Raw genomic sequence first — 21,312 nt, 5'->3', positions numbered from 1 at the left:
TATAATATTTTTTCCCCATTCTGTTTACATGGGGGTGAATTAAAGCCCAGGCTTTGGACAGTTGTATAATTATCCAAAGAATCTAGTAAACATCTACCATGATGATTTGGAAGAGGGGTAGTATCAGCACTGAAAGATTATCAGAGGAAAATACTTAGTGTTGTCTGTTTCCGTGCTTGTGGAAGTGATATTTCAGCTAGGTCAGTGAGGACAATACAGTGGGCTGGAAGGAAGATCAAAAGGTTTTCACATGCCTTGGAGAAAAAAATGAATGAAAATGCTACATTATGCTAAGTTCCATTACTGGCAGATTCACCTTTGTGGGACTTTTTAACATGTGACTTTTTAAAAAATTGAATTACATCCACAGAAAATAAAATAAACTTTAGCTCACTGAATGCTTAAAATAAATTTAAATATAAAACATTTTTTGATAATTATGGAACTTTTTGCCCACCTTCAACATTACTGTCTGAACACCAAAGCTCTTGGAAATTACATATTTCTGAAAGCATTAGTAACTCATCTAAGTTATTGTTCAGTTTTCATTCATTCTGTAATGCAGCAGAAGAAAAATGAAAGCATACAACAGAATAGAAAATCAAAGCATAGAAAAGAATAGAAATGGCATCAGCAACAACAAAGGGCCTGTTTTTGCCCTTTCATCTCAGAATTTGCCCCTTCATCTCAGCAATCCATTGGTTTATGGCTCAGCTTTCTAGTGAACTAAAAGTCATAGAGCCACATTACTTTAGTTTGTGTAGCATGTTTACATGGCTACCTAGTTTCCAAATGTTTGAAAGTACAAACAAGGCAAGCTTACCTCTACCTTCAAAAAAGCATGTAAGAATGAAATAAAACATATTCCAGTTCTCCTCTCACAGAACCCTTTTTGTTCTTACCATTCTACCTTGCTTAAACAGGTGCGTTGCTGGATTAAGGAGTATCGATGTGTGCTAATATCCACAGTCATTTACTCCATGTGAATGTCTGCTTTGGGGGAGAATATCAAGTGAAAAATAAAAAACATTTTAGCAGACTGAATATCTGTGGAAAAAATCATAAACCCTACTGATTAATAAGGAAAAAGTATTCTATGCATCTCGAAAGAGAAGGGTGCATCTTGGGGTTTACTGGTTATTTTCTTTTGACTCTGTTCTGCATTGTTTTTGTCACAAAACTCGTTAAGTTCTGCAACTGACATCATGAAATACCATGAATTCCAATTTCTAGGGTAGGTAATTCTGCGTAGTGACTGCATAGGATGCTGAAAGAGAAAATATGAGACTGAAAGAGAAAAAAGTAAAAAGTAATTTATGATTTCTGCATAGCAAACATGATAATTTCAAAGTCAGCTTGGCTTTTTTTTTTTCTAAATTAGTATTTTTCAAGAAACACTTAACTGGCCTTCCACCTGGACTGAATGCATTTTGTTGAGTATTACCGAGTAATACTCTGAGTCATTACCTCAGAAACTACTGAAATGCGTTTCTGAAAAGAGAATAGAGGTAAAGGATTTACCAAGTTCATTTTTATGTGAACATTATAATGTGATTCCCGAAGTGATAGGTTGCAGTATTGATGAAGAGGAGCAGTTTGTATCTCCATGTGGCACAATGTAAACATGCAGACAAACCCAAACCAGCCTGCGCTTAAAAGCTTGAGCTGTCTAGCAGCTTAGCCTAGTTCAGTACTCTGCCTGGGCTTGTTAACCCTCATGATAAATAAGCTTGTTAGCCCAGATAGGGTCCTCCTGCAAAACATTGCGTCATGTCTGCAAGCATGCCCAGTGTTAAGGCCTGTGATTGCAGAGCATTAACTTTAAATGTTCCAGCCAAACAGTGGAGAAGCCATAAAAAATACTTTTTCATCACATTTAGATGAATGTATTTTAATGTGGCATAAAAAAAGTAATTTGGGGAAAGTGAACCTTTTGTTTCAAATTCGTGTAAGACAAGGCATTCTTTGTGATATCTGACTCCTTGCTTGGAAAAAAAATACAGCTGTTCTCAAAAAGATTAAAACCTCCTGATTGCCCAAATCTGGGGACATTCTAAGCAGCTGCATGATTTTTTCAGGTGCTTCAAATCAGGTCAGTTGATAGTTTTATATCATCATTAAGAGAATAACGTGATACTAAATCACATGTCAATTTAAGTAATTTATTTTAATAGACTGTGTTTGAAGACAGTTCAAGAGGAGAGATCTGGATAAACCAGGTAGAATAACTTGTGCAATCTACTGAGTGTGTTGGAATGACAAAGCATTAGAGTTTTGAAATGTCAAAGGCAAACGAGAATTGGTCTAGGAATGCTTCATGAACAATGCATAGGACAATAGATGTCAAAGAACTAGACAAGTAAGGTTAATTATGTCTACACTACAAATCTGGTAACTTCTGAGGCAAAATGATGTGACTGACAGCTTGCAAGGAGAAAAGTTTTATAGACGATTACAAAGAAGGCATTAAAAGTTAAAAACAGTATTAATAAAGTGCTCGGTTTTCCTTGTATTTGGTGAACATTGGTAAGCCTTCATTTTATAGAACATGTGTAATACGTTATATAACAAAAATAGGACATATAATTGTAAAATAACTGTAAGTGTATGGAATAAGTGAGCAGAGTTATGATTGGTATGAAATATGGTATGAAATTGATATGAAAATTGGTATGAAATTCAGGTATGTAATGTAAAGCTGAAATAGAGGGGGCAGTGTTTTGGAAGTCACACTCTGAGGGAGTCATTGGTTAATACAGATTAAAAGCTTCTGATTTACCAGGAATAGGTGAGTTACTGCTCATCAGCTGAGCTATGTTAAATGACTGCAGAACACTTTTAGCTCACCCCAGTTGCAACCTACAGTAATTTCCTAGCAGTAATCATTAGCTTGCGAACAGCATTTTCATAGAGCAGCTGCTTACCTGCTGTGCCAGAACAGCTTTGCATACAGCCACACTGGAACATGATCAGAAGTAAGCACAGATTTGTCTATCCTATTATATGCAGAAATGGCCTTCATTTGGTGACCGTTTCAGGCAATGTGAGTGCTCTACCAAAAATAGCAATGACAGCTTTAAATGTTAGTTTTCAGTGTTTTCTTAGGTTTCTTTGTTTAATTTGTCACAGTTTAATCTGCACTCCTTTAAAAGTAGAAAATGTCAGCTTCTCTTCTGGTGGAGTTTTAAACTAGGTTAGATCTTATTCATGGTTCCTTCACAGCAGAAGTCCAAATAGTGCAGTTACGGAATGCTGCTATCTTCATTATACCTTTATGCTTTGTATTCTTTAACCACAAGCTCATGCAGTGCAACTGGAAAGACCTCATAGCCAAGGAACATCGTAGTGATAAGCAAGAAGGGAGGTTAACAGGGTGTCCTGTACCATTTTCTTCTAATTGTTTCTAAGAAACAATTATGTATTACAGCATAAGAACTAGAGATCAGAATAACAAGAGTAGCTTTTCTTCCCCCTGCTGAAAGTTAGGTCATTTCTACAGAAATGAAGGCTTGTAGTTGTGAAAGCATTATAAAAAGCTATCCTGCGGTTAAATAAAATAGTCTAGTAGTCTTTCCTCTCTGATGAGAATAAATAGTAAAGTGAAATAACATTTAGCTCTTGCTAAACAATGTGTTTAGCTCTTGGTTGGTATTTTGCCCCTGTGGACCTCTTATGTTTTGCAGAAGAAAGTGTGTGTATATATACATATATGTATGTATGTATCTCCTTTTTTTAGGAAATATAAGTGACTTATCTGAATTAGGACCACGGGTCACTGGAACAGTCAAGTGTCTCTTGACTCCTATTCAACTGTAAACCTACTAAAGCATGTGTACATTATCAGTGTGATGCAGTTGAGCACTGGGAGAGGCATGGCTCCCATGGCAGCTCTGTGCAGTGCATCTCTGGTGGTAAGAGCTAGCTAGCCCCAAGAACACAGAGTATTGCCTGCCCTGCTCAGGACTTCAGAGTCAGTATGGTGAGGCAGAAGAGCTTCTACAACCCATCTGTGTTCACAGCAATTTTCGCCAACATTATGATTAGGTGTGGTAGGTTTTCACATCTCAACATGTTATTTGTTTAGTTTACCCTGCTGAAACTTCATTTAATTTTGTCATGTGACCTTTCCTACCCAAAACAGACATAACAGATTAATTTTTATTAAATTCCATTGCCTCAGCCATTAGACCACTTCCAAGCTGTCCAAATGTAAGTTTATGTTGCCTATTTTGTAGATGGATGGATATGAATACGTAAGTTTCATGACTTAACTTGTCTGTAGTCGTTGCAGTCTCAATGACAGCAGACAGGAGGTCGTGCACTCAAATTTTTGCATTCAGAGACTGAAGGAGCATTCTAATATTTCATTTTATGCAAAAGAAGTCAGCCCTCTTTGGTTTTGCTTGACCAGATCATAGACAGACTGTCCTGCTTTTCTCTGTAGTAGCCTGTGTAATAGGTGGCTTCTGGCGAAGCCACAGGTTATATTGAGTGATGCTGCAAGGTAAACAAAATGTACAGTGCTTTAATGGTGTCACCACATTTGCTTTAGTTAAAAATTTCATTGTGGCTTTTTTTTTACTGCTACAACCATATTTCAATCTAGTTTTCATGGGTGCAATTAAATATATGTTTAAAAAATGTAGTTTTCTGAACTTTTCATACCTTTGGTCTGAAAATATGTCAGTGTTTTTTATAATACTCCATAAGACATGGAGCAAAAGGGTTGGGTTAGGAAAACTAGTTTAGTTCATTTTCATCTGATTTCTACATTTCAGCTGTTTTAATTGTGATGTTAACCTGTGTCAAGATTTTAATTTGAAGAGTTCATTTTTATTATCATTTCCTAGCAGGTTGTATAAAACATTGAAATGGAGAAAGATAAGATCAGAATGTCTTGCTTTTCATCAGTCCCTGGCTGGTCTGCTGGTTCTCATTTTGCAGAGCTGTTACTCACAACCACTGCCAGAGAGGGCAGCTTTGGAACAGCTGGCAGTCTAGTTTGCAGAACCTTACTGCCATTATGGCAAGTCTGCCAATCTGAATGACATATTGACATATTTGTATTACTTAAAAGCACACCGGTGTATGCCATAATATACTGATCAGTGGAATTTATCAATGTGTTTTTTGATTTACCAGCCCAGCATGTATTATGTATGAATATTTTAGCAAAATACTATGCCTTTTACTTTTGGCAGTTAAAACCAATGGTTTTTATTAGATGTTTTAAAGATATGACTAAAACAGTCTTTCCCTTTGGCTCAAATTGTATAATTTAATAATTTTGCCCTCCAGTCAGGTCCTTGGTACAGGTGCATTTATTGGTTTTATATATTTTAGGAGATTGGCACATGATAAAAAGTAAACTTGAGTTTATAATGATTTTGTCAACTTTTGTTATAGTAAAATATACCTGCATAAAGTTAAATGACATGGTTCTCTTAATAACCCATTTCCAAACAAAGGTGTACAGAACATGCATAATTTTAAGGCTTTACATATCCTGTGAAGTTTAAGCTTGTAATGTTATGTCTGCTTTCTAAAATAATAAGAAGTTGCTGAAAAGATTTTGTAATTAGAATTTGAAAAGCGAGCAATAAAACATATTTTGCCTATCACGAAGTTAAAAAACCTGTCTTTTTCCATAAAATAAGTAAATGGTGTTAGTCAATTGTACACTTTCATTGTTAATAAAATGCGATAACAATCTTCAGGAATCCCAATTATAAAAAATAGTGGTTTTGTTTGAGGTTGTCTTTTGTCTGCACTATCATGCATTGGTAAAGACGGTTAATAACAGAACTTTGGTTGTAAAATTAGATCTTGCTTTATTTCTTCTTACTGTTATTCACACTAGTCTATTTCATTGTATAGCGAGTGCAGGTTGACTATACTAGCATGAGGTGTTAATGAAAAATTCAGGCAACTATTATACATTACTTGGGATGTCAAGTGATATAATTTTAGGATGGATCCAAATATTTCATATGTTTGAATATGACTTGCTGGTGAAATTGCTTTTGCACACTTTATTCATGTAAGATACAGTTTATGGCCAGAAAAATATGTGTCTAGTTTAGTCTGAAAAGAGACTGCATGCAAGCATTCCTTGCATCATTCCTTGTATAAAGTGTTCTTCCACCCTTTTAGGAGTTTGTTTTCTTCATTTCTTAGTAGTAGAGGAGCTTTAGAATTTTCCACTGAAATTTCCACTTCGATAGGAATCGTGGAATCATGGAAAGGTTTGGGTTGGAAGGGACCTTAGAGATAACCTTGTTCCAACCCCCCTGCCATGGGCAGGGACATTTTCCACTAGACCAGGTTGTTTAGAGCCCTACCTGACCTGTCTTTGAACAATTCCAGGGACGGGGCATCCACAACTTCTCTGGGCAACCTGTGCCTTCCAGTGCCTCACCATGCTCACAGCTTCCCTGGGGTCTTGGTAATCTGTAGTCTGCTTAAAGGCAACATATAATGGATTGGCATTTCATCGAATTCAGTATTAGACATGCAGTAAAGCCTTCACTGATGACACTATCCAATGAAGTTCTAATACTCCTTTTTTTATTTCATTTTACAATAGCTGTGTGTCAACATGACCAATGAGAAGATGCACCAGTACATTAATGAAGTGCTTTTCCTACAAGAGCAAGCAGAATGTGTACATGAGGGAGTTGCCATGGAAACTGTGTATTCTCTTAGTAACCATACTGCAGCCTTGGATTTTTTCTTTCAGGTAGTTTTCAGATTAATTTTGCACCATGCATATTTATGCACAGTCTCTGTATGTTAGAGTAATATGAACTTCTGCTTTCATTTTCCGATTTATGAATCTGTAGAGAAGGTTTGTGGGTCCAAAGAGACTGTAGAGGGGTTGGTCATAATGGTCCTCATACCTTCAGGGCGAACAGAGCTTTCCAACAGTCCAGAGTTGAGGAAAATGTGACAGAAACACCTTGCCTGTACCAAGAAATGCATAGCATTTGTGTATCATGCCATGTCATTAATGCTGCTGTAGGACTGTTGTAAGCCTGAGAGATTTTTTGTGTCTAAAGCTAGTTTCTGGAGTATAACATGTAAGAAGGAAGTAGCCCAATCAGTTTCCTAGAAAATCAGCAATAGTTACCGGTTTTGGTAATTATTCCCTACGTTTCTTGCAGAATTATCTGATGTGCATAGCCTTGGCATTACCAGAATATCTTAACCATTTTTTTCTTTCCTTTGAGATGATACATATTTCTGTTTAATAAATTACAAGCTGTATTACTCCACAAGAAACAACTGAAATTCTATTTCTCCTGTGTAAAAAGAGAAAAATCCATTTTTTAATTTCAGAAACCATCAGGCTTTTTGTCAATGCTGGATGAAGAAAGCCAGTCTGTTTGGTCAGTGGAACCAAGTCTTTCTAAACGCATTCAGTCTTACCTGGATGCATCTGACACAAATACAGTATATTCCTCCACAAAAGATGGAAACGGTAACCTTGCCCCAAAGGATCAGGGCTCCACCTTCACTGTTATGCATTATGCCAGGAGGGTAAGTTGTTTGAATGATTGTTTACACAGTTAATGAAAAAGAGTAAACAAAACAAAATTCTACATGGCTTCTCTGACTCCCTGATGTAAATAACAATTCACTTTATAATGATGAATTTGCAGAGGACAACTTAGAATGTAAATACAGTATCTAATGCATAAAATACATAGTTTGTAATATACTGTACGGGATTTAGGCTAATTCTGGCTCCTGAATTGTATATTCATTCTAAGCACTTCATGCAGTAGGAGGTGATATAGATACCTCAGCATAAATGTTTAATGCCATTTTAGTTGGCTGTTGCTTTGCTTTTAGATGTTGTTCCAGAATGGTACTGGTTCCCTGTAGATCACGTGCCATTTACGTAGATACCTGGGATACCAGCATGCATCTGATAAAAAAAAAAACACATTTTTTTTGTTAGTAGTCATAATCAAAATACATTTTTCTCCAAAATCCCCAATCATGCTGTGTTTCTAAGTATGGCTGTAAGGTGGGATGGAAGTTTTGCTTTTGCCTTCCTGCAGCGTTCACTGCAAAAGTGTAATCAGTTCTGTTAAATGTGTTTCTTACCCTGTCTTTTTACAATGCTCTCTCATTTCTACATTGTCTCCACAACCTCTCACAACCCAAAGCAAGCAAAACAGGTATGTGTTTAAGGGGAAAAAATATATACTTTTTTTAGACAGTCTGAACAGATTGGTCCCTTTGTGATTAATGTGACATGCTGACCCTTCTTTCTGCTTAGAGCATGATATTTGAAATGTGCTGATGAAGGTAGATTGTACAGCCAAAATACAATGGGGGCTCTTAGTACCACTTTTGCAAACTTCCACCGAAATCAAGTGAGAATATAGACTGAAGGCTGCAGGAATCAGTCTTTACATCTGAACAAACAACTTGTTCTGTGTCCTTTCATACTTTCTAAGTCTTATGTAGATGAACCCATGAGCTGTCCATCCACAGATGGAGTCCCTTATAAACTTTGTATGTAGCACATTTAGAAACTGTTTAGCTGCTGTGCCTCAGGACCACCATATCGTGATCATATGCACTATGTTGTTTATAAAAAACTGAGATCTCAGTAAAGCTTGCTGTTAGATTTCGTCAGGATTTAGTGGCAGCGTGTGATAGGTAGCTAGTCACTTCAAAATCCTCTGTGGAAGACAAGTGGAAAGTGCAGGTGCTTCAGTATAACCTGACAACTGATGCCTGAATGCTCCTCTCCTTACCTAAGCAACAGGCAGAAGAGGTAAGTTCCATGAGCAAGAAATTGTGCAGCTATGATTAAGTCTTTTCATTGGAATGAATATTATGATTCTAAACCAAATGTAATAACTTTGCTGCTACTTATTGTGGGAGATAATTAGAGCAACCTTCCCTCATGTAATTTTCTGAGTAGCAAATGCAGGGGGTTTATCTGGTGTGCTGCTAAAATAAAGCAGTTTAGATTCAAAAAAGAGTTTTATGTGCTTCCTAGGTGTCGTGGTTTAAACCCAGCCAGACAGCTTGTTCACTCACTTTCACTTCCCCCCCCCCTTCTTGCCCTCTGCCTACTCCCGGAGGGACGGAGAGGAGAATCAAAAAGAATGCAACTCCCCCGGATTGAGATAAGAACAGTTTAGTAACTAAGGTATAACACAAATCACTACTGCTACCGCCGATAATAATAATGATAGAGGAAATAAAAACGGAAGAGAATACAACACTTCACCACCAGCCAACCGATAAGTCGCCCCCCCACAGCCCAACCAAGCACCGACTGATACCTCCTCCAACCCTGCAGTCTACCAGCCCTTCTGGCTAACTCCCAGTTACATCCTGGGCATGACGTGCTGTGTTATGGAATACCTCTTTGGCTAGCTTGGGTCAGGTGTCCTGTCTTTGCTTCCTCCTGGCTTCCCCTCCTCCCTGGCAGAGCGTGAGGCTCACAAAGTCCTTGGCCAAACCAAAACATCCTTGTTATCAGCTCTTTTCCTGAGCCGAAAGTCAAAACACTGCACTGCACCAGCTACCAAGGAGGAGAAAAAATGACTGCTACTGCTGAACCCAGGACACTAGGGTAAGAACACCAGAAAAATAACCCTAATCTATGCTGCTAAAGATACTAGATGACACGCTTTCTCCTATGATGAATATTTTAGGTGGAACAGATTTACACTGTTGAACACCCAGTCAGTTGACTATTGGTAGCGGGTACTCCTATGAGGTATGTTCAAAACTTGTCTCCAAGTCACCAAAATAAGACTTGCCAGGTCTGTCATATCTCAAGATAACGTTATATGTGCTGAGCTCTCCAGAACAGATGAAAGGTTGGAATGTGCACTCTTAGGCTTCTTTAACCAGACTGGTGTCCTTTACAGCAATATAAATGGAGAAAGAGCTATCTTGTGCCTCCTCATTTGGAAATTAAGTCGATGGAAATGTTGAGTAGTCTTCTGATGCAGGCAGATTTGTTCCTGCCCAATGATAGAAATGTGGTCATTATGGAAAGGATTAAGACTATTTGGGTAGTGCCTAAATTCCTAACCTAAATACTCTGAATAACTCCCTGGAGGCTCTTCTTTCATCATAAGGCCTTCTCTTAGATTCAAATTGTTTGCCTGAGTTAAGTGGTTTGAATGCCTCCACTATTGGGACTTTTCAGTAGGAATGCAGGCACAAAGTGGGTACATAATCATACAATGAAGATTTTGTAAAACTTAGCACTTAAAGAAATAGAGCTAAGAACTGACTGTGGACTCTTTTCCACATGTCCGTGTGGACTGATGTTTAATTCCATTTATAAACCTGTTTTATACTTCTTAGATAAATAAGTATTCATATTCTATTCTGTTCTGTTGTGATTATACAAATTTATAACAATAGCTTTAAAAGGTTCCACGCACCAAAAAAAGTAGCAAGGCAGCTGTTTCCATGTCAGTTTTCCAAATCACAACCAGAAGAATAAGCACATTTCCTCAAAAAGGAAAAAAAAAAAATGTTGTTCTCTGAAGAAGGACTTCAGTAGGAATTATTAAGATCAAAGTTTCAGGTGCCTAGTACTGAAGCTAAACTGTGAATAGTAAGGAGTACGCTTCTCATTAACGTGTGTTTTAGCCTTGTGTGGTTGTTTAGAATATTTTTTTTTATAACAGACACTTGGTTTGACCTTTTCCTAATAATAGTAATGACATTTAATCTAAAAGTATGAACATCTCTCCAAGTAATGTAAATTCACACATTCTTTTGAAGTCAGTGGAGCTCCTTTGATTTACATTGGCCAAGGAGCTATTCCAGACAGTCAGGTTGTTCTTTGCATCCTTATGACAGTAAAATGCTCGACCCTGCCAAAACAGAAAAGTTCCTATGCAAGTGCTTAATTCTCCTTACTTTAACAGTGATTGAGCAAAATCCTTATAAGAAACTTGCAGTTTTGATATCTCATGCAACTGTTACCTAGAAATCAAATTGAAATTTCCAGTGATTTATGATGTGTATTTACATAAAATCTGATTATAGCATTACTGTACTAAATAATGACACAAATTGAGTTTGTTCTGAGACTAGTATGTCTTCAGAAATAGTTAAGCTGAATATGAAACTCTAGGATTTTAAAACTGCTGATGCCATTCTTTAGACTGTGCTGTTACTACATTTAGTAGCTTTTTATAAAAGTCATTAGTGCTCCATGAAAATTGTGAAAGGATCAGGTTCTAAAATATATCAGGTTTCATTTGCACTCAAAAATAAGAATTTCATAGATAAAGTAACAGTATAGTTCAGGTTTTGAGAGACATTTTTGTAGTCTGATATCTATTAAATTAGTATAAAGTAAATGAAGTATAAAGCAATCTTCCTCTGTGTCATCACTTCAGATATCACCAAATTTAAAACAAGGGGGCTTGATTTTATTCTCACTTACCATGATTTTTCACTGATTGTAACTCCTTTAACTTGGTTAAAGCTTCTCATTATTTACATGAGTATAACTGAAAGATGAATAAGATCCAGAGGGTAGAAAAAGAATTACTGGTGAAATGAGACAAGTAATTGAACATGGAATTTTTCACTTCTAGGCTTAACCATTTATATTCGGGTGGTGCATCTAGGCTGATGTTTGTGAAAGAAATCACACTGAATGCAGGCTCTGTGTTAGAAGTTGAAGGCAGACATCCTGATAGGTAACAAAAGGTGTAAGTGCAGTGTAGTTCACAGTATGAAACAGCTGCTACTCTGAGTCATCTAGAGGGGAAAATAAAGGTAATATTCTGTGTTGGCCCTGGTATGAATCTCATCTGGACCCTTGTAATTTGGGCTCTTTCTCATCAGTAGTTTGTGTATGTAGTTCGAAGCCCAGGGAGAACTGGGTTCATATCTTTACTCAGAAACTTACAGTAGCTATTTTAGCAGCTCATAAGTGCAGTTATACTAGAAAACACAGCTATTAAAAATACTGCCTTCCTGAAAAGGTGTACTTTTGTATATTTAATTGAGATTGACAGACAACCTTTTGTGAGCAAAACTGGTATATTTAGCTTTATATTTTGAGAGAATTACAGCTGATACAGACATGTCCATGCAGTTTTAAAGATTTCTACCATGTTCATACCTTAACATTTTGTGTCAGGATACTCACAGAAATTTTTTTTTTTTTTTTCCACTATCAAGTATTTTTGATCGCTTGTAGTCATGCATTGTCAGGTATCACCCATCTCCTTAGATTTTATGGTCACTATTTTTAACTAGGACTACACATGCCATATTATTGATCCAAGCCTAATGAGCCTTAGACCATTCCAGAAAAAGCAGTTCTGAGAGAAAAAGAGAAGAGATAATGAGTCAGAAATGAAAAAAAGAAAGCATGAGGTCAAAGTGAAAAGAAGAAGGGATATGAGAAGAGGGTCAGAGCAGTGTGTAAAGAAAAAAAACAAACCCAAAACAAAACAACAAAGAATTCGGAATTCTTAGTTGATTTTCTGACAAAAGCAATACTTTTAAGAAAATTTGTATGTATGATATTATTCTGAGAGACCTGTGATTTTTTTCTTACTTTCCTTATGGGTTTGGAATGAAGAAAGTGGAATAAGAGAGGAAAACAATATACACAAGTCATCTCCTGCACATAGAAGAAATCAGTGGAAATCAGTAAGCTTTTCAGTGGAAGCTGAGAGAGAATACTGCATTACACAAATGTGACAATGATCCTGTGGAAGAAATAAAAAGACTTCATTTTTCTTGAATTTTACTTTTACGCCTGTACACCGCTAAATCTGTCTTTTTTTGCATGAGCAATGTGATATACTGCTGATGAACATACATGAACACGTTTAGCAAAGGCTACTGTGAACATTAGTACTTTATTATATTAAGTGTTTTATCTCCCAGTTTTAATTTGGCAGCTGAACAGAACCCTACAATGTCTTGACACATTATGAGTCTCTTCTAAGAGCTATTTAATGTCTTGGTATCTGAGTGCTGTAAGACAAAAAGCTTATCTGTTCTGCTCAGGCAGAAGAATGATCTAGGTTTTGTGTGACTTAAAAAAAAAAAAAATAAAAAAAAATAGTGGAAGGCTTTATCTGAAGGTTGTTTAGCACATTTCCTTGAACACTGGCAGTCTGATCTGGAAAAAATTCTGCTCATCCTGGGCATTGCTTTGTTTCTGGTGCCTAAATATGAATGTGGGTATTCTCAGCTGCTTCTCACAGAGACTGCCTGCCTGGCAGCATGATGAGAGGAGGGGCATGCCAATTCCTTACTGCAGGCTTGCCTTGGGGAAGCAAAGTGGTTTATGGGTGCAGTTGATCAATGCATCTGAACATCAGCTAAAACTATACTAAGAATGTGTAATACTGAATTTCTAGCTACTTCTGTTGATAAAATTAACATTGCATTGTGGGCTCTAACATAAATGAAGGGCTTCGCTTGAATTATATTTCTGAAATGCCAGTAGTGATTTTTGAAGAATAACATTCCATAACCAAATTTTGAGGTTTTTTTAATTTTATGGAAGAATGAACATATCACTAAGTAAATCAGAAATATATTGTCTTAGCATAATGCCAAGAGATACACCTTTACCTGATAGTGATATTTAACATACCAGTGTTCAAGATAATGAGCTATTTGCCCCATTGTTCATATAGTCTGAATAATAGGCTGTCATAATTTAAGCTTTCTGCGTTTAACTTTATACTTGGATTTATAAATCAGATAAGCCACTTGTCACCGTTTGCCTTGCCACTGTTTTGACTTATAGTTCTGTGATAAACCAATCAGACCTAAAGACCAACTTCTTTGCTCTATAAACCCGTGCACATAATGTCCTTTTAGTGCAGATCAGTGTCTGTTCCATTTCTCAGCTATGTGCATTTCAAAAATACCTCTCAGCTGTCAGCTCACCTTCACAAAGGCAGTCTTCTTTGAAATGCCTTATATATCCCAGGCAGAATCTGAAACTGAACCTCTAAATCAAAAGACAAAAGAAGATGGATTAATCAATAAGGATGCTTTCATTTTCTCTACTTTCTCCCCAGGCTGAATCCCCAGACATAACAATCAAATCAGTCTAGTCTAAGCTATACCAGGGCTTATAAAGGTTACTTGACAAAGATTTTCTTTTTCACACAGACAAGATAGTCGTCCTTTATCTCCCTTTCTCTCTCTCTTTCTTTCTTTATGTAGACTTGATTTTGGACTTTCACTTCCAGTAGAAATTATTAGAACACTTCCCTCCATCTCCTGGTTTGTTTCTAAGTATTTGCTGGTTTCGAGATGCTACTACTTCTATCACTGTGTTAAAATAAGACCTTACAGACTATATAACATTATTTGCTTCACTCATTGCTTAACAAGGCTTGATTTTGGAGGGTGACAGGCCCAGTCATCATATAACATTCAAACATTTAAATAACATCACTCACTTTTAGTGGCAGAAAATCAACAACTACAAGTGACCCTCTGTGCACTGAAATTGTCCTTGGATATGTTCTCAAAAATTTCTCTTTTAACTATACGAACTAATTAGTTTCTTATTAACTAAATTGAGCAACACATAAAAAACTGTGAATTTCTGAGTTACATTTTGTGATTACAGTAGTAAAATTTTCCCTTTCAACTTTGAATACAGCCAGATTAACACTCGAAGTGTCATTTTTTTCTGGCTTGTTTAATGTTTCCTGCTGGATCAGCCACTACCCATGGGTGCTTTTGGCCTTTCACAGGATACAAAAACTATTTAAAAAAAAGAGAATTTAGATGAATTGATGAAAATTATGTGTAAACGTGGCCTGTTGACCAAGTCCCTTACCAAAGTCAGGTGTTATGAGAGGATATTTCAGTTAAGAAGAGAAGATGTACAATGAAGTAACATGAGTATAATTAATGAAGTAAAGAGGCAAGAGTATGTAAGAAGAGGAATGTGCAATTCCCAGATAGCTCTGTGCACATTTGAGGTGTGAGCCTCCTGTTTTCTGGGTGTTGTTTTTTTAACTCTTACTTGTATCTGCTAGTTCTCATGATAATAAAACCAGCTATACCAACTTAAATGACCAGAAAAGAGGTTCAAAACAAACAAAATTAAGGTTTGGGTATTTTTGTTTGGTTTGTTTGTTTTTTTTTTATTTGCATAGCTAGTAACTAGTGAAACTCATTGCCACAAACTGTTCTACATGCCAAAAATGTTAATGATTTCTGGAAATAGACACTCAAGGAGGAAATGTCAATCAGGAGATACTAAACACAAAGATGAGATACAGCCTGCAGGTCAAGAGCTGCCTCAAGGGGCAGAGCCCTGGAAGCTGAGTGGGGAACTGGTGGGAGGCAGAATCGAAGTATTCCTCAGTATTTTTTCCCTAAATATCCAGGACTAGGTGAACATTCATCCTGTCCCACTATCACTGTGCTTAGGTTAAGGTTTCTTCCTGTCTGAAGTTAAATCAAGGATGAAAGCAAATCCAGTCACTTTCTTGTTTTAATCTGTTTTGATGAAATAAAAGGCAGTGTGGAATTAACACTTTTCTTTTTTAATAAAAATAGTTCAGATAGTCAGATAATACCTAGAGATCTTGCTTTGTTTGGTTAACACAGACACTTAGGTTTACATAGTCTACCCCAAAGAGTTCATCATGTTAAGCAAGATAGAGCAAACAGCTGCAATAAAGAGAAGTGAGATAAGTAGTATGATTTATTATACTGGAACCATGATCTAAGTGAGTGCACATTTCCTGTCTGAATCATGTAATATTTATTTGGTTTTCTTCTGCTAGGAATAACTATCCACTGTGCTTGAGTGCCAGTCAGTGCAGAACTTTGGCCAGGTTTCCTTTAAAAAAACAGTGCAAGAAAACTGAGGGAAATACATATGCTTTAGGCAAAGTGCTATGTAGGTTGGCATCTCTGATGAGGGCAGGATTAAATTAACAAAACTGGCAGCTAGAAGAGGACTTCTTTCTTTTTCTCTTTTCTGGGACTGGCAGTGAATATGAAACCTTAGAGTGCCATTTCATTGAGTCAGTTTTCATGTCTTTAGGCATTGAATTAATTTACCAAGTCTGTGGGAAAACTGTCAGAGAATTAGCAATTTCTTCATAAAAGGGAATCCTGCTAACTTTTATGTGTTTATGTGATATGAGAGATGTCTTATGAATATAGTTCTAGAAGCTGGTGATGTATTATACCAGCACCAGTACTGAAACTTCTTCCTGTTTCTGTTTAAGTACTTAATCATAGTATAGTGTCTCCCACTGCAGTAGTTGCCTGTTCTTCCCACCAATGCTCTCTTCCTCTAATTTAGTCAAAGACACTTAATTAGGAACTGGCATTATGGATTTGTGGAGTAAGTTGTGTTAATTATCTTTTATAGACCACTATGGTAAAACATTTACTTTAAATACACTAAAAGCACTTAATATTATACTTAAATTATTCTGATAGTTTGCTAACTATGTTGTATGTTCTTGGGAGGTGCAGTTAGAAATTTGTAGAACATTGCATCCGTCATAGACAAAAACATATTTCTATTGTTATGCCTTTTGTATGTCAGATGTCATAGTAATTACATCATTTGGCAATTACTAACTGTAACAGATTATACACATCCAAGTCATATAACCACTTTTGTAAGATAGCATTACATAATTGTCAAATGACCCAATGGAAAACAAAATTAATGCACTGATTAGTATTACTATCTTCATTACTCATTTACAGCTTTATTAAATGTACAAGGATAAAAATTTCCCTGATGTCTAAGGGGCTTAAGATGTAGATCTGTAAAAAACTTTAAAAGGGCTTTAGATAGAAACATGGCACCAAAGTAAATAATACCAAACTGTATTTTAAGAAGTTCCCGTTAAGCATATGCCTAATCCTGGAGGTGCTACAATTATAATTTTCTTCCTTTTTAACTTAAAAATTCCCTTTGGTTTCTACTAATGTGCAACCCAGAGCTGCTTATATCTAAAGCCTGTAAACAATCTAGTTGTTTGTCTTCCATCCTCATAAAAAGTAAAAAAAAAACAAACTACCCTCAGGGTTTCTTAATTTCTTCATCTTATATGTACCCTCAGGAACTCTAGCTAGAGATTTGAATTTTTTCCACTTCTCAGGGTGCTCACTACATGTGTTAATCTACAGTCACATGACATGGAGTGACAATCGAACTGTTCTTGAAATTGTGACCTCAGGCAACTAAGGTGATCCAAAATCCCTTTGTGTGCAGTTGATAGAAAGGTAAATGGGATTTGTGTATAACCTATTGACTGAACTTGCCTCCAAGATCTCCATGGCTGGAACTTGGGGTATGAAGTGGGACTGAGAGTGCTTCATGAGTGTTTTATCACGGTCAGTGTGGACAGTTTCCTACTGACAAGGAGAAATTTGCTGATGATCCTACAGGAAAAGTGATGTTTAAGTCACTGTCTTTTGCTCTATTCTACACTTTAATTCAAAGTCTTTCATTGTGGAAATGTTTTAGAGTCAGCCTGTTGAAATTTCTGGATTCTTGCAGAGACGAAATGTTCAGCAACCAGTGTCTGGTTAGTATTATTAGCACTAAGGAAGAAACAACAGGCGCTACCTGGTGCTAACCTTTAGCTGTTGAGTGGAAAAAATATAGCTTCATTTCTATTGCTGTAAGATTTTAAAAAGATGTTTTGGTCATTACTAATGATGTCACAATATTTTGTTATAGGTTACTTATGAAATTGCTGGTGCGATAGAAAAAAATAAAGATACCCTTTCACAAAATCTTGTATTTGTAATGAAAAGTAAGTAAATGGTTTTGTGGCTGCTGTTGTTGTTACAAACCAAGATATTATGATTTAACTTTAATTTTGATTTTAGTTTTAAGAGAAAATTATATATATATTACTTCCAGTAAAAAAAAAAACACATCATCTTTTTGATGATCTTCACCTTTATGCTCTGATTTAGAAAGACTTTAGAATTAATGAACAGAAAGCATCTTCATCATGTGATGTGATGTGAAGAGCAAGAAAGGTATAGTCTGACAGATGAGTATGACTTAAGAAATTGTTGATATGAATTAAAACAACAGTATAGGAAACAAGATATAGGGAAAGGAAATTAGGCTTTCATAAAGGCTGCAGTGGGACACGCTTCACTGCTTGAGTACCTTTCTAAAAGCAGGAACTTGTGGGCGTTATTATGTTTTTCAGTGAATAGATACAAATGTCCATTGACATACAAAATTAGATACCTTCCCATGTGCATGTTATATAATTATGCCTAATAACAATAATGCATTCCAGTTAATTAATGATTCATAATTAGATTATTAAAAACCCCTATCATTTACCCTTTCTGTGAAGAAAAACAAAACAGTCCTCAGGGATATGTCAGTGTATCTTGAGGTGTTATCTGTTTTTCCTCCAACCACTGCAGAGTCTTTAATATGTTATATGCTTATGTTTTATTTGTCTTCCAAATCAGCCCCACTGTTACAGTGTGTTGGGTTTTACTTTGAGGTTAGTTAAACTCCCTAGTAAAATAATGAATGCATTTTAAAGGCAAACTGCATAAAGCATGAAGAAATGGAAGAACTTATATTGAATATAATCCTATTGATAATAGTTTTAGAGACATTCTGGTTCTTGCTATTGGAAATTTACATGATAATCTCCTAAATAACGTAAGAAAGTACGGCAACTTCAGGGATGTCCTACAGGAGAGAGCTCTCTTCCATTGTCTCATGTAGTCTCCTTTTACACTTTCATTGCTATTTCTTGTCATATCAGCTATGTAACTGTTAAAAGGGGCTAAAGAAGGATTGCATTGGAAATAAAATATTTGATATGCTGTGAGTGAATGTATACATAATGAAGAAGTCATAAAACAACAATTATAATTAATGGGAAAATTCTGAAGGCAGAATATTTACAAGCATGTAGGTCATCTCAGGGCTACATTCCTTCTTTTTTAAGTGATTTAGGATTAAAACCTATTTCCTTTAGGGTCAGTTTTATAAATTGTATAGGCATATAATTTAAGTGCATGCTTGCTTTGATTTTCATTGAATTTAGTATAATTGGTCAAAACTTAAATATGCTAAAAAAAAATAATTTGCATATATGTCTAAGGATGTGGAACATACCTGTTTGCCAAATAAATCTGGAGAGACTATTAACATAGGTTTTATTTGTATTAATTCAAAGGCTATTATTTTAATGCTTTTCCTAATGCCACTTATTATATTTATCCATATTTTTAAAGTATGGAGCTTTACTGTGTCCACTGATTGTGATGAAATTGTTTCAAGTATTGGCTTTACTTACCTGACATAATAGTTTATCAGTTTGTCCACTTATTTAATTCTGTCTCCTACTATATGTCTTTTTACTTCTAAATACAATATATATTATTTTCTAACTTGTATTTTATCTTCATGCATTAATTTCTTCTTTTTTTTCCCAGCCAGTGAAAATGTAGTCATCAATCAGTTGTTCCAGTCCAAGCTGACACAAACTGGATCACTTGTTCCTCCGTATCATTCCATTAAAGTCAAAGGGTGTAAAACAGCTTTGCTAAAACCATCAGTAACAACTGCAAGTGGAGAAACAAAGAAATATGTTGAGCTCAGCAAGGTAAGAAGATGGCTCTCTCTGCTCTTTGCTCCTTGAAGATTTTTCTGTTACTTTGACATTTCTGAAAGCTCCTTGTTCTCTGCTTCATTCTCTGTAGTCATTACACTATTAAAATAATTTAATACTAAAGCAATAGTGAGAACTAACAGGTTATAATTTACTAACACTAATAATGCTGGTTCAAGAGTCTCTTTCTTGGACCCGCTGAGCTGAAGGTTGGGCAAGACAGTGAGGTCCCTTCAAGCCTGACTTCATTTGAATCATGATTTTGTGGTTCCAGGATTCAGCAGTGGATGCAATATTACTGATTTTTGACTATATAGCAACACTTCTTTCGTCTCCTTTGCTGACTTAATGATGAATAGTTAAGTAAATTAAGACATAGGAAGAGAAAAATAAAACCTCAATGTGTTAATTGTGCTAACTTGAGACAATTTCTGCAAAAGATATTTTGTGTCATTTTGTATGATCAACTCCATACATTTTTGTGAACATTGTTATTTTAAATGGACGCTTTCATGTACTTTTTCTGTCAATTTAAAATCAAATCAAACTCTCCCCATTTCTGAGCTCATCTCTTTTACTGCTAAGTCACCCCCAAAAAAGCTTAAAAGAAAAAAAAAACTGAGAGGCTATAAAGAAATTAGTTGTTCACGTCATACGGACTATCTCTCTTGAGGAGCAATAGCATAATTTGCTGAGTCCGTTCTTGACAGAACTTTGGAATTCCTTCTTCTTCTAGAAAAGAAGCAAGCAGTTCTCATAGTACATCAGCTGCCTCACCAGGCTTCTTGAATCTTCAAACTCTATTTTTGGCTTACAGCTGCATAAAATTGATTCTGTCATGGGATTAAGGAGCCTGCGCTCATGTGTCATTGTAGAAGGCTTTATGCAAGTGCATCCATAGAATAGCCCCCCTGTTGATAGTAGCATAATTCCTGTCTACTGTTCTTGTCAGTAATCTCAGTGGAAAAACTTAAGTTGAAGTGAATAATGTTGGTTTAAGGCTATATTTAGTGAACAGCTGAGGCATCACAAGGTGCCTTTCCACTATAGTAAGAGCTTCCTAGAGGAAGCTTCCTTAGGCTGTGAAATAGGTCCTGGCTCCACACATGGAAGGAAATATGAAAACCACATCTAAGAAGCCTAATAAAGCCAGGGGGAAACACCACACAGCTGGGATCTCTGAAACTATGAGGTTTTTAATCACTCCAGAATAGTTTTTAACCTGGAGTTACTCTCTTGAGAGAGAGAAGACATATTCAAATTCCTTTGGGAAGAATGATAAATTAAGTCAGAAATTCCAGATTCAGTGAGAATACTCTAAACGTTTAGTTATTAGATGGAAGGTGGGAAGAAATTCATCCTTTGTCTCTCCACGGAGACAAGGATGGCTTGGCTTCTCAAAGGTAGGCTTTGAGGAGAGCTGTGCAGGTGAGACAAACCACCACGTAATTTGTAGATATTAAATTGGCCTGATCTGGCAAGGAGCTGTGTTGCCATGCAGGAGGGAAGCAGAACTCTAAGTATCTAAGCTGTTCCTGTGGCAAAAAAGGAGACATTTTTATTTTGGAAGAGGCATCTGATGCAGGAGCTGGGAGTTAGGTAAGTGCTTAAATTATTTCGTGGATCAAGCCCGCATCTATAACTGTGCTGTCCCAAGTAATTTCTTCCCTATTCTGGTATA

The 21,312-nt window shown here is 36.2% G+C and overlaps 1 protein-coding gene across 5 annotated transcripts in view; it reads left to right on the top strand.

The window, feature by feature from the left end:
* MYO16 (myosin XVI) overlaps positions 1–21,312 on the top strand; it is a 388,271-nt gene that overhangs the window by 286,801 nt on the left and 80,158 nt on the right. For all 5 annotated transcript variants that reach the window (XM_057397231.1, XM_057397226.1, XM_057397227.1 and 2 more), the window contains 4 exons: positions 6,587–6,739; positions 7,339–7,539; positions 17,714–17,789; positions 19,456–19,625. In XM_057397231.1, coding sequence (XP_057253214.1) covers positions 6,587–6,739; positions 7,339–7,539; positions 17,714–17,789; positions 19,456–19,625 — 600 coding nt within the window. The remainder of the gene's footprint in view (positions 1–6,586; positions 6,740–7,338; positions 7,540–17,713; positions 17,790–19,455; positions 19,626–21,312) is intronic.

The sequence above is a fragment of the Pezoporus wallicus genome, unplaced genomic scaffold (assembly GCF_028554395.1).
Source record: "Pezoporus wallicus isolate ANWC-B61680 ecotype Strahan unplaced genomic scaffold, APGP_CSIRO_Pwel_v1 contig_1851, whole genome shotgun sequence".
Lineage (NCBI taxonomy): Eukaryota > Metazoa > Chordata > Aves > Psittaciformes > Psittacidae > Pezoporus > Pezoporus wallicus.
The sequence above is the reverse complement of the archived record's forward strand: the minus strand, read 5'-3'. Positions and strand labels throughout refer to the sequence as shown.